Source organism: Gymnodraco acuticeps, unplaced genomic scaffold (assembly GCF_902827175.1).
Source record: "Gymnodraco acuticeps unplaced genomic scaffold, fGymAcu1.1, whole genome shotgun sequence".
Classification (NCBI taxonomy): Eukaryota; Metazoa; Chordata; class Actinopteri; order Perciformes; family Bathydraconidae; genus Gymnodraco; species Gymnodraco acuticeps.
In genome coordinates, this window is record NW_022990964.1 from 305951 (window position 1) to 320235 (window position 14285).

Consider the following 14285-nt stretch of genomic DNA (forward strand, 5'->3'; position numbering starts at 1 on the left):
GTTGCAGCGTCTTTATCAGCAACTGATTGCTCTTGATTCTTGAAGTCCAGGACTTAAATCTCGAGGAGCTGTGTTTTGGTGTCGGTGCTGCTGGATCAAAGAGATTTCAGCGTGTCTCGATGGATCTTGTTGTTTGAGAAAGCTCCTCATGTAATAGCACAGCTGTATTCAGAGCAGTCACAGCATGGCTGATGTAACTTGATTCATTACAATGAACGTCAGAAGAACTTGACTCTGTCCTGAGAGTTGATTTAGAAAAATCTTCCTTGTTGTCGTACCATTTCTTTGATCCCCCATGGTCAGTATATAATGAGGTCCCAGGGGCCTGGATGTGTAGTGCATCTTATGCTGGAATATACTGGAACATAAAAGCTGCAGTGCCTGCTCACCAAGCCAAGGGATGCATGTTAGGCTGCAGTGTGAGCCTCAATGTTTACCGGCTTCAATCTTCTGAGCAGCTTTCTGTCGGAGGACTTTGCATCTGTTGGATCAGTTTTTACAAGTATTCCTGGAGTTGATTCAAGATTTCATGCAGAATTGACTCAAAGAGACAGATTTTAGGGCTTGTTTGCCTTTATTGAGAAAGTGGACATTAAAGGAGGGAAAGGAAATGGCAGACTGGGATCATTGCGGTCAGATCAAAATGCATTGGCACCTTTGGGTAAAGAATATGCAAAACCAATATTTTTTTCAGCCACATTTCTTTAGAACAATAGTCAGAAATGTTTCAGGTGGTACAAAACAGACTGCAAGATGGTTAAGGAGATACAAAAGATAAAGAAACCATGTCTGCCTGCCTCCCGTCTGTTTTTTTTCTTGTAAGACCACCTCTTCAGGCCTCTCTGAATGATTTAAAAAAGACTATTTGAGAAGAGGAGAATCCCTCTTTTGTCAATACCTGGCATCCAAAGACAATGCTGCATTTTAAGAGCTCATATGACAACATGTGGCCATCACTGCTTCAGGTTGGCTGTGTGAAATGCAGTTGTGTACCTTTCTTTTATCATTGCATCTCATTTGGGTGTTGCCGCCTTGTGGTGTCTTTGGCAGTGAAACAGCCGGTTGTGTAATGTGCTTGTGTTTAGGTGGCCCTGACTGGTTTTCAGGTCTCCTCCAGTAGAGTCAAGGATCAGTGCAAACATCCAGGCCTCATACCCAGTATGCTATGTATGTTTATAGCATTAGATATATTATCTATCAAGAGCTGAGTAATTACTAAGCTTGTGTGTTTAAAAAAATACACAAGGTCCAATCTGGAGAGCAAACTCTCAACCATTGGTCCTTTTTATTTTTGCAGCTTTTTTAACATATTTCTATTTTTTAATATGTTCTAAGGTTTGTCACCTGGTCTTAAAGCACTGGCTTCACATTTAGAGCTTCATTCAGCAGCTTCCTGTATCCACGTGCCTCCAGACCCTTACATTCCCCATCTAGTGGAAAAAAGCTGCAATGGCCGCGTTGTGTCAGTAAACAATCTGGTTTGCGAAATGGCGGAGAGATCTGCAGACAGGCTTCTCTGTCTACCCTCCCCCCTCTCCTTTCTGTTTCCACTGTGTAAGTTCCACTTTCCACCACTAGGGGGAGGGATGAGGCTGGTGTGGGTTTCTTTTTGTGAGTGGCTCTCCTTAATCCATGGAAAACAGGAACTTAAGGATTCACCTTCTCACATTCACCCTGACATGTGCTCACTAGATTCCTTCAGATCATGTCCCAGACTAGATGTTCTTTGGGGGACACCCTCAGATATTGTGCTCCTGGCCTGACGAGGTGCATGATCGTGTTTGGGAGTGATTTGGGAAGTCTGTCCTGATGGCCCATTCAGTCGGGCTTGGGGTCTCTCTTGTCTGCAGGTTCCAGGACACACTGTGTTAAAGCTGAGGATTTGACTGAGGGGGAACTGACTGTGCTCTCTGTCTGCTGCAGGCCTTGTGATTGCCTTACTTTGGGGAGAATATGTTTTCTCTGCTTTCTTGTGACAATCAGATTCTGCCCTTACTAGTCACTAGATATGACCCCAGCAGCCCCTAGCAGAGTATGTCTACATGTAGTCTGTTTGGTATGAGCCTCACATAGCGTAGAGGAGACTGTAAACTACCCTGCTCTGTTCTAAATGAATGCTTCTCAAAATGACCTAGCCCCTTTGATATCGCCCGAGTGTGAAGACAAACAGGGTGGCTTTGACAAGTTACACCCAAAGAGGCAGAGTGTAGATTCATGATGGTTTCCTCTGAGGCCTCTTTTGTGTCCTCTGGGCCCATTTATCCCAGAGTGAGCAGGAGGTGGACGCTCAGCTCAGGAGGAGTAGAGAGTGTAGTGCTTCCTGGTGCTGCCTCTTCAACGGCTTCCTCCCGCGAGTTGTAAAACACGGTCTGTGGGCGGCTGAGATTAACTTTTGATGCCTCGGCTGTGCATCTGCTGGCTGGCTGTGGCACAGAAAGAGAGAAGAAGAGCTGCATTCTCTTGACTTCTCTATAGTCTTTGATTCGGACGTCACTGAAAAGAGGACTTTACTCTGAATTCATTGTATAAACGGGATCGTTTTTTCAGGTGCTCATGCTTGGAGTTTTGCTTTACAGATCAGTCATTGGGTAATCATTTAGTTTCTCATTGGATTTAAAATAAATGGGGCTAAACATTCTGCTGCTTTTCTAACCAAATTATACAATTTAGGGCTTTGACAGTTATTTGTCTGACTGTCTACTGTGTTTTCAAATAGTCAATTTATCATTCAATCAATTCCTTTGAATGATTATAAAACAGATAATTGTTACAGAGATGGTTTGGTGTTTTTACTCGGTATAACGCCATAAAACAAATAATCAATAACAGCCATTTCCCCCGATTTACTGTCCATCACATTTTAAAGGAAATATTTCTGCTCTTATATCATAAATGTAACATCTTGGGTTTTGAACTGTTGGGCAGATGTTTTAAAGAGGGTGGCCCTGGGCTTTGGGAACTTGTGATGGGACTTTTTGACAGTTTTTAGACCTACCGGTTATTTGCTAAAGATATTGACTGATATTAAGATAAAATAATATTGCTTTGGAGTCCTTTATTTGATTTCCCTTCTTCTTTTCCCTGTAGCCCGCTGGTCTAGCCAAGGGCAGCCTGGAGAAGGGTGCATCCTCAAAGAAAGAGGAACTCGAAGCAGCGAGCAACGGAGAGGAGAAACCAGGTATTATTCAAATGAAACCTGATGGCACTTAATTTATGAAAATGATATGTTTACATTGTAATTTTCATCTTTCTGCTGTTTTCTCCTATAGATAGAGAGAAAGAAGTAGCAGCCAGACTGGCTTCTTCTTCCCCTCCAGCAGAGACCATGCTAAACGGGACTGAATGTTGACGACACGAGGCACAAGAGCCCCGACTCACGGCTCTGCATTCAACAACAAGACTTTACCGCTGGTGAATGAAAACGGCACGTTAGACATGGAGCCACCGCACGCTTCTGTTACCGGAAGCAACGGATTCATTCTCACAAAGCAGCAGCAGGAAGGTGTCTCTTCAGCGACGCTGGGTTCGGGAGTTTCCCCCCACAGGACTAACTGGCTGCCTTCGGGCTCGCCGACAGGGGGAAACCGGGCCAAATCTCCCCCGGCCTCGGACTCTGGGTGCACACAGACTTCAGGGGCACTAAGGACTGATCCCAGTACAGGGACTACGTCAGGACCGGAGACACCAGACACTAAAAATGACACAGCCTCCTTTCCGGCCCCGGCTCCCGTCACCATACACAGAGCGCGCAAGACCATGTCCAGACCGGCTGTCAGCCCGGCTCAAAAGGTAAACCATGGGATAAGCAGCACACTAGTCTCTCCTCTCTTTGTGTCTTTACTTAGGGTGCTACTGTAGACATTTGACTCAATTTGGATTCCGTTGATGACGGTTTGATTGGTCCAAAAGGACACAATATGTCTCACAATATGTTGCAATGTCACAATTCACATGAAACACAACTGAAGTATTTAATTTACCAGAACTACTTACTGAGCTGTGCTTGCAGGAGGACCTTTTACAAATGTAACATGCAATGGTGAGTGTTCCTCGCAGCAGGAAATAAATCTAAGTGAAAAGATGAATAGAATCTTTCCCTTTTTTAAAAATCAACTAATCAGGGTATTTTGCGCTGTCGATTGGTCCGAAGCAAACAAAACATTGAGTGCTCCCAGTAACAAACAGGCTTAAAGTCAATCCCTCGGTAACACGGTGATCATGCATGCTTTTGTTTTGTTTGGTTCTTCCTTCAGCTTCTTAACAGGGAATTAAGAGAAGCTCAGACTGCCAAAATGGAGACTGAAGTTTCACCTGCTGCTCAGAAACCCCCTGTGCAGAACCATCTACCTCAGAGTCCACCGGATACACCAGCTTCAGCACAAACTGCTTCGTCAGCTTCACCAGCGCCTCCTGCATCACCTCCAGCTCCTTCTGATCCTTCGGCACCTGGAGATTCTCCGGCTCCTGAAGCTCCCGCTCCACCTGCTGCTCCTGCGGCTCGTCCAGCTCCAGTCAAACTCCACCTAGGTCAGACAGACGGCAACAACACATGACAATAACTCTACCCGGTGAGCTATTGAGCGGCCCATCTACCGACAGTTGTGCTGTAAATGTGTCTGTGTGTTCTCTCGGTGCTGTAGGCCCTTTCTCAGGAGGCTTGTCGTCCCGTAAGAAGAAGCGGAGGATGGGAATGTACAGTCTGGTTCCCAAGAAGAAAACCAAAGTGCTTAAGCAGAGAACTATGCTGGAAATGTTTAAGGGAATGGAACAGTCTGCAAAAAGCCTGCAGGTATGTGCTCCTGGCATTCATCACAAACAACAACACAATATTTATTTAGTTTAATTGATGACCTTATTTAAACACTGACATCAGTTTGACAAACAAATAAAAATCCCTTCATGTGACAAGTTTAAACGTTTTTCTTTCTTTCATACTCGCCTTATTTTTAAGCACATTCTACTATTGCAGGCAGAATTTGCCGATTTTAGGTTTTAGATTCATGAATTTTTGGTTCGGTCTTATAAAATCTCATATGATATTAAAAGACGTCAATGCCAGTTTCTCTAAAATCCAAGGTGATGTCTTTAAGTGTCTTGTTTTGTCAGACCAAAGCCCAAAGATATTTATTTTAATAATATATAAAATGGAGTAAAATGGGAAGTATTATGATGGACTAAGTGTCATTAAGATGTTTCCCGGTACTAGTGTCAATAACTGAGATTTGAGATCTGTCATAGCGTAATCCAAGAAAGCCCAAACATTACAAAATAAATGTGTTATTCCTAAAAACCTTAAAGTAAAGACAAGCGGCTGTACAGAAACTGTTACTAAAAACACTCTTCATTATTTTAATATTCTGACCAAACCAGATGTTTTATAACAGTATATTTGACAGCATATTTTGTTATGATCATCATGTAGCCCTCTCCTGTCTCACAGAGTAAAGTTATACCTAACATAAACGGGGAGAAGGTGGAAAATGCATCTGAGGAGGAAGAGTCCGAGGAGGTGGAGTCTGAGGAAGAGGAGCGGCAGCAGCCAGCAGGAGAAGCTGCCGGTGCGGCCCAGGAGGAAACATCCGAACCCTCTCAGGTCGGAACAGAAACACGTCTTTTATCCTGACATTACATTATGGTCATTACTACTTTATCAAAGTGCATCATTTATAAAAGAAAACGTAGTCATTGTTTTCAGAAAGTAGAATCTAAAAGGCAGTAAACAACTGTATTTGGGATATATGTGATTAAAGGTAGGGTAGGTAAGAATGGAGAAACCAGCTCAAGTGCGCTAGAATTTGAAACTACGCAGCCGAAAAAAAATCTGCCCCTTCCTTCAGACTTCCTTACAGAGCCCCTCCTCCAACACACACGAACGCGCACATGACCAATGAGGGCACGAGATAAGTTTGTGCCATCCAGTTATTTTAGCCGGGCCGGCTCAGATGATTGGTTGTGCTTTTTACAGCGCCACGGCTTCCATAGATGAATTTTTTTAATGTATTTATTGTCAAAGCATTTCATGTATTCATTGCTATCGGGATGTTAAGAGCATTCCATGGAATATAACAAGTGTTTCTGAAGTGAATTACCTACCCCACCTTTAAGTGAGGTCTTAAAAATGATCAGTGTTGCTGGAATACATTAAAAAAACGTACAGGTGCAAGGATTCAGTCAGTTGAACAGTTCTGTTGAACCAAATGTATGAGTAATCTATTAGAGTGAAAGCCTGTTTGCATACGCTCCGTGTTAACATGTAATGAACTCTGTTTTGTGTTTGTGGTGAAGGGGGGAGATGAGCAGGAGTTTGAAGAGTCTGCAGAAGGAGAGGGAGAGGAGGAGGGCACAGAGTCAGACCTGGTAAGATCCAACATCATTGGGTGGTAAAGTGATGACGTAGTTTTGTAGGCTGACCTGGAAGTTAGCATCAAGGCTGCCTTGACAAAGCTAATGGGATTTCAGAATCTAGCAGAAAATTAGATATCCGGCAATAACGCACATTTATTGTAACTTGTGTTTTATTCATCAAGAAAATCTCCAAATGTTCTCACCACGTTTACAACAGTTCAGAATCAGAATACCTTTATTAGTCCCACGGAGGGGGAATGTGCGTAGTTACAGCAGGAAAAAGAGCCACAGACAGCTTAATGTTACATATTTTAAATATGTGACATGCATTAAAAAAAATTACTAAGTTATGATATAATTAGGGCCGGGACTTTAACGCGTTAATTAAGATGAATTAATTACACAAAAATTAACGCATTTTAATCGCACTTATTTTTGAACCGCGGAACGTTTCTCACTGGATGAGTTTCAGGCGTACCGATTATACTGGAGCACCAACTAACGTTCATGACTTCAGACAACAACAAACCACAGTGAACAACAGTGGGAAATGTTGTTTTAAAAAACGGACGGATGGAAGCGTCGATAAGAGCACGGTTGTGTGCAAATTATGCAAAAAGAAATTCGCATATCACCGCAGCACATCAAGCCTCAAGTATCACCTCAATGCAAAAACATATAGCAGCTAGCGTGGACTCTTTTATCACGTTCACACCAAAAAGAGCCGGTACTAAAATTAGTTCATGAGAACCTTTTTACCCCCACGAAAGTCCCTGCTAGAGAGCAGAGAGCTGCTAGAGAGCAGGGACTTTCGTACGGCTCTCTTGTGAGAAAAGAGCTATATTTCTGATTGGCTGGGCGGATTGCAAACCACGCCCCGTAAAACTCCCAAAAAGTTTTGTGAAGCCGCCATTTTATTATCCTCGCATTAGCATTATTAGCATTAGCATTATTAGCATTAGCCCAGCGCAGAAACGCAGAGAGACTAACTTATGGCAACACAAAATAAAACATGGGAGCGGTGGAGATGAGGAGGTGTCGGCGTTCTGGCGATTTACTCGGAAGGCTTCAGTAGAAGCTGCTGGGACTCCCAGCAGCTTCTACTGAAGCCAGTCCCCAACTCCGGGGACTTTGGGCGGCAGTATACGACGTGAAGTGGTTTGCGGCCTGCCAGTAAACCCAAAGCAGAAGAAGAAGAAGAAGTGACGTCAGCGGCTTCATTTGCCTAATCCACCCCCAGGTTCAAAGAGTTCTCATGAACCTTTGTGGGAAAAGTACTGCGGTGTGAATGCGCCTAATGGTATACTAAAATCCATGTGAAAAAAATTGCTTCTCACTGTTCTCAGGTCAAATATGTATATATGATTAAAAATGCGATTAATTTCGATTAATTAATTACAAAGCCTCTAATTAATTAGATTAATTTTTTTAATCGAGTCCCGGCCCTAGATATAATAAAAAGTTACATAATTTAAAAAAGAATACACATCCTGTAACAGTTCTTAGGATTTAGCAGCCAGGTATATATTACACAGTTATTAATGACATCTCTATATATTGCACATCTAGCCCATATTGCACATAGTTTGTTGGTATTTAGCAGCAAGGGGTGTGTGTGTGGGGGGGGGTCAACTAGGGGCTGTGCTGGTTGTATAGTCTGACCGCTGCAGGAAGGAAAGACCTGCGGTATCTCTCCGTGAGACAGTGGGGGTGCAACAGTTAAAGCGTTAATGCAATCCCCAGAAGTAAAAAGCTACATTATGGTCGTATAACTGCGCCACCAGCTCTGAGACAAGTTCAAAAAACGTTCACTTCGAGATGAGACAACTGGAAGTTCTAAAATGCTGACCCATTTGTGGGTTGAGGTCTCGTTCCTGCTTCACTCAATGACTCAACCTTCTTCTCACATCAACACTTGTATAGTGGTGCAGAAGTGAAAACTCACATTAGAGTCAGCATTTTGCACCTTAGGTTCTGTTGTCTTGAAGTTGTTTTGGTTAAATGCCTGAAATATGACATAAAATAAAGGGAAAAGGCTTTTGTTTCATGCAATTATGCGCGGAAATCAAATATAGTTTAAAGCGTAGTGGTAGTGACGTAAATTCCCACCACTGTTGTATGTTTTGTCTACATTATTAGCTTATTACTTTTGCATTTACGCTTCAAAAATCATTAAAGTGATGTTCATTTGTGAAGATTATCTTGCTGATAAATTCCATTATAATCTGCATGAGGACACTAATGTGTTAATATCTGGGCTGGCATACAACAATCGGTCATCCTTGAAGCACTCTGTTACAGAAGACAACATGTTTTTGTCTATTTCAGAGCACAGAGTCCAGTCTGAAGAAGAAACTGAAAAATAAGTTAAAGCGAGACGCTGCGTGGCTCAGGCCGGCCAGGAAACGGAAGAGGCGGATAAAGGCCAAAGGTGATCGCCTGTCACACTCTCACCTGTACACGGTCATACATTCAGTCACCTGTACTGCATAATGTTGAGCGAACACACACACACACACACACACACACACACACACACACACACACACACACACACACACACACACACACACACACACACACACACACCACACACACACACACACACACACACACACACACACACACACACACACACACAAAACACCAGCAGCAGACCCTACCAATGTGTATGTTTTAGTAGTGAGGAGTCAGCAGTGATAGCAGCACAATTTTCCAAAACATCAACTAATCACGATATTACGATTTGATATTGCAACTGTGATTTGATTCGCTATAGTAGATTTAGATTTTACATTATTATTGAAAAGTTTATTGTAAAATAATGGTGAGGATCTTTAGTAGACAATATTTTAGTTTATGTAGAACACTGTTTGTAGCATGGGACTTCTCTCCAGCACCACAATACTTTACATAGAAAGATGTTCCACATATTTTACCTTTACCAACTATTGTGGTTACTGCAATTTGGATGTGGTACTACTGTTGATACAATTCAATTGATTGTGCCACCCTGTGGATGAATATGAGAGAATTACAACAGGTCCTTGAACATTAGCATAAACAATATTAGACTTATGGACCTAGTTGAATGTGAAATTAGCTGCAGAGAGAGATCACACGCACGCACGCACCAGCTCAAGATCTCCAAGGCTTAGGTTATAACAATAGAAGTAAAAATAGAATCGATACAAAAGCACGTTTGGCTTTGTTGCTTAAGACGGCATGAACGTGATCGTAAACATTGAAGCATTTTCTTACTGATCTCTGTGAATCCCTCAGAAATGGAGGCGGTGGATCAGCTCCAAGCCTCCGCTCCGGCTCAGACTGACGATGTGAAGGAGTGCACTCAGATCTCCTCATCCGACTCCCTCCCCCTCCAGCAGCCCCGAGAGGCAGCGGCTCCTGCTCAGAACAAAGGTGAGCTCAGAAGAAACTAGAAAATGCATTTCTTGCAGAAAATGCGTGCGAATGCTGTGAACTGTGAACATTTATGGCTGAAGTTAGCTGAAAATGCAGAAAAAGCTTAATATTTAAAAGAAAAGGTTTAAAAAAAGGTATAAACAACAACATGTATAGCCTTGATGTCCTGAAATAGCTGAATAATGTAATAGTTGAATGGTTTCTGCAGCTGAAAATAGGCTGAAGGAGTTAAATATCAGATGTGAGTAGTAGTGAATGAATTTGTATTAAGATGAGAAAAGAAAGTAAAACGGCTTGGGAAAGCAGCAGAATATTTGAACTGCAAACTTTTGAACTAACTTGGTGGTGAATGATCTGTCGCCATGGCAATGGCATTTGATGACACCCCATACTACGCTTAGATGTGTTGATGGCTGCATCGTTACCAAACCTGTGAGGTTTTGGGCCATTTGGAGCATTTTCACTGAAGTTATGAGAAAACCGTGTTTCATGGTGAGCATTGTGTTGCCATGGCAACGGCATTTGAAGAAATCTCAAAACTGTCCCGTAGATGTCTTCACGGCTGGACTGTTAGCACACATCTGAAGTTTGAGCACTTTTTGAACATTTTCATAGGAGTTAGACATTACATTAGGAGGTTACATTACTCTCTTCTCTTGATCGCCCTCTCTCTCTTCTCTTGATCGCCCTCTCTCTTCTCTCTCTCTTCTCTTGAGAGAGAGAGAGAGAGATTCATTTATTTTTTATATAGGCGCCTTTCAAGGCTCTCAAGGTCGCCGTACAAACACATAAAAAACAAGATACACAATACCTAACACCAGCATAAGAAACATAAACAAGACAATGCAGTATATAACAAAATAAATAAAACAGTGTGTGATGGATATAAAAGATAGATCGAGAGAGAGAGAGAAGAGTATAGAGAATTAAATAGAATAAAGAGGAGGATGTGCCCTGATGCAGCTAACTGGCTAGATCTACGACTCGGATCATGTCGTCACGCGTGCTCTCTAAGCGCTGCTACTATACCTTTTCGCGCGCTCGCTCATAGGTTCTCTATAAGCTGTGGATATCTCTCTCTCGTCCTCTCTCTCGTGCTCATCTGCTCCTCCCTCTCGCTCTCTCTCTCTCTCGGGGCGTCGGCTTCTCAGCTCTTCTCTGCTCTATTGTGTGCTACTCTTAATCTGCTCTCTCTTCTCTTCGTGTGACTGTTGAGAGCAGATTCACAAGCTCAAATGCATGCAATAACTTCCATTAAAAAAAAGACTTTAAAAAGCTGAATATTTTAAAAAGTACAACATATTTTGAAAAAGTTGAAAGTTTCCCATCATGTGTTGAAAAGGCTGAATAGTTTGATATTTGAATGGTTGGTTCCTGCAGCTGAAATTAGGCTGAAGGAGTTAAATAAAGATATTAAATGTAAGTAGTAGTGATTGAATGTTTACAAACACCTGTGTGTGTAAACCCAGAGATCAAAGGTTTCCATGGTGTCTGCTATGATTGGATGATGTCACTCACGTGTGTGTGGCTCCAATCTGCCCAGCAACACCATGACAACCAACTGCAGCACTGAGTCCCATAAGAATGCATTGGGGATTATATATGACAATTTTGCCACCTGTTCAAAAACTATGGGTCTTATAAAAAAATCACCAGACCGTGAGCATCAGGGAACCCCAATGAACTGAAATATGTTTTTTTTGTGGGTTTTGTGTGTACAATGTGGAGATGGGAGCAGTTTATCTAAAGTGTACTTCTAGTGTAGTTATGGAGAGCTAAAGTGACTTGACTTCAATGTTAAAAAAAGAGTTTAAAAAGCTGAATATTTCAAAAAGTATGAAATATTTTGAAGAAGTTGAAGGTTTCCCATCGATTCCTGAACAGGCTGAATAATTTAATATTTGAATGGTTTCTGTAGCTGAAAATAAGCTGAAGTTATGGAGAGCCAAAGTATTGGCTGAAATAATAATAAGTGGAAAGAATAAAGAATCGAAGTACTAAAGTGGAATGCTGTCAACAGCATTTGCAATAATAAGGACACTGGCTTTACTGGTTTAGGATAATCCATCACGTCTTGTACCCACCTTGTGCACGTTGTGTATTTCCTTTGATATGCTTTGATCAATGGAGTTAAAAAGTATTGGTGTGATTCCACCGCTAATGGCTCCTGTGTTTTAATGGTTCCACCAGCTTTGTTCTGGTAGATATATAGCATATAGAGTTCATGTGTGTGCCAGAAAACTCCCACATTTTATGTCTTAAAGATCATTCTCATACTCTTATGAGATATGTGTTTGTTTTTTTCCAAAAGTCTCAGCACACTCAGTGCAGCTGATTGGTTGTTTGTTATTCTCGTCAGTCCAGCTTCAGTTCTTGTTTGGTACCATAACAAAACACATATTTGAAGCACCACATATCAAGTACTTCCGTGGAATGTCTGGTCTGATTTGTTATTTTGTTTTCCTATCCTGTGATTTGATTAACATCTCAATGCTGTGACTATGTTTCTAAGTTAGTAAGTGAAATCTTGTGAAGATGCTCAAAGAACAGTTTGACTTCCTTGGTCATATTTTTTTAAACAAAAGAAGTTAAACTTATACGTCCGATTTAAAAAAAACAGGGTAGAACAAAAGTATTTATATAAACAAAAGATTTATAGTAAACATTTGCAAATTGTACTTATATAGCATGCATGTTACAATATAAATACATATACATATTGAGGTACATGTAAGTAAAGTCAGACATTTATTTGCAGAAGCTTCAGGGTCTGCGATGGAGGAGGCTCAAGAGCTCCCTCTCTGCAGCTGCCGCATGGAGACGCCTAAAAGTCGAGAGATCCTCACGCTGGCCGACAGGAAGTGCATGGCCACGGAGAGCGTGGACGGACAGCTGAGCCGCTGCCAGGGCGCCATCCTGAAACACGAAATGATGCGCCCCTCCAACTCTGTGCAGCTGCTGGTGCTGTGCGAGGATCACCGCAACGGCATGGTGAAGCACCAGTGCTGCCCCGGCTGTGGCTTCTTCTGCAGGGCTGTGAGTACACACACTCTCTCTCTCACACACGCACACGCGCACACACACACCAGAGTTCCCGTTAGAATATTTTTTCGCCGGTCAACAAGTCCGTTAAAGTTTAACTCTTCTGGACAAAATTTAAAAAGTGCCGGTCAAAGGTCTTCTTTGTTATTTATTGAGCTTTAAAACAAATTGATATGATTCGATATTAAACAAACTAATTATAGTAGATTAACTACATTATTCAAAAGTGAACAGTAATTTACAATAACACAGGAATAATAAACGGAGCGCTCTCTCCCTCTCCTGACAGCCCGTCAGTATCATGCAGCTCGCGGATCAGTAATGAGTGACCCGACAGTGAAACTAAACACATCTATAAATAGTTTAGGTAGTTTGAGAGGTCATTAAAATAGCTACGTGTGATATTCTAACCTGGTGTGTGTTTTGTTCCGCTCACCGCTGCATGTGATCATGCAGAGCTGCGTGTCGACTCGTCAGCAGCAGCTGAACTCTCTCCCGTCAGATTAGACTTCACTCGTGTTTATGTCCATATCGATCAGATCCAGCTAGTTCTAGCTAATGATATGACTACCTGCTTATTAAAAGACACCTAAACAATAAGCGTCGCTATGCAACTGGGCGAGGCCGCAAAGTATAGCGCAGCATTATGCATTTGTTTGTATGCCCACCGGAACCCCGAGGCATTACCAACAGATCAACGCACAATCAACCCATCCAGGACATCTCTTTCTCCACATTACGTGTTAGACTTTAGAATTGTCTGTCACATAAATGGCGCAAGTTGCGCAACTGATGCGGTATTGCGCTAAGGGGAAATTATTTTGACTGGACACTTTGATCGGAGAGATTTAGATTTGCCGGTCTTCAGCATATTTTACCGGTCATAGTCCGGTAATTACCGGCTAACGGGAACTCTGACACACACACACTCACGCAAGCAATTTATATAAGTGGATAAACTAAGGGGGTGTGGTCCAGATAATGAGTCTTAATGCTGTGTTCACACCGGACGCGATGCGAATATTCGCATCGCTCAAGTTTCACCGCGGCTTGCAGTTTGTTTTATCGCGTCATTCAAAACAGACATACCATTGACGCGCCGTTGACGGACAGTTGAGGTTGTTTACACTTCCATGCAAGATCGTTTTGGTTATTTCTGTCCTTGACTATGGAGGATATAACAACTATTGCTGCTTTGTACCTTCTGTGGAAGTCCTACAAACGTAGCAACAAACGCCGTCGTGTCTGGGTTCTTATTCTCCTCCAAGCCAGCTCCTTTTTGTTGCGTCCCGGTAGATATAGGGAATCCCGGGGAACCCACTCGCAGCCACAACGATCATCTCTTCCATCTTTACATCTGATCAACAGCAGGACGTCAGAGGGAATCCCAACGCTGATTGGCTTTCGCGAGAACGCTTCCCGTGAATTTGACGCTCAAGTTGAAAGAATTGAACTCTCGCATTTGACGCGGCCCC

At 42.4% G+C, this 14285-nt stretch overlaps 1 protein-coding gene across 3 annotated transcripts in view; it reads left to right on the forward strand.

The window, feature by feature from the left end:
• Window positions 1-14285, forward strand: part of ehmt1b (euchromatic histone-lysine N-methyltransferase 1b) — a 37637-nt gene that overhangs the window by 6419 nt on the left and 16933 nt on the right. For 2 of the 3 annotated variants that reach the window (XM_034235195.1, XM_034235196.1), the window contains exons 2-10: window positions 3088-3178; window positions 3270-3789; window positions 4254-4527; window positions 4641-4789; window positions 5423-5593; window positions 6286-6357; window positions 8674-8776; window positions 9628-9765; window positions 12527-12804. In XM_034235195.1, the coding sequence (XP_034091086.1) occupies window positions 3343-3789; window positions 4254-4527; window positions 4641-4789; window positions 5423-5593; window positions 6286-6357; window positions 8674-8776; window positions 9628-9765; window positions 12527-12804 (1632 nt within the window). In that variant the 5' untranslated portion in view covers window positions 3088-3178; window positions 3270-3342. The remainder of the gene's footprint in view (window positions 1-3087; window positions 3179-3269; window positions 3790-4253; window positions 4528-4640; window positions 4790-5422; window positions 5594-6285; window positions 6358-8673; window positions 8777-9627; window positions 9766-12526; window positions 12805-14285) is intronic. The other variant, XM_034235197.1, reaches the window with a different exon arrangement.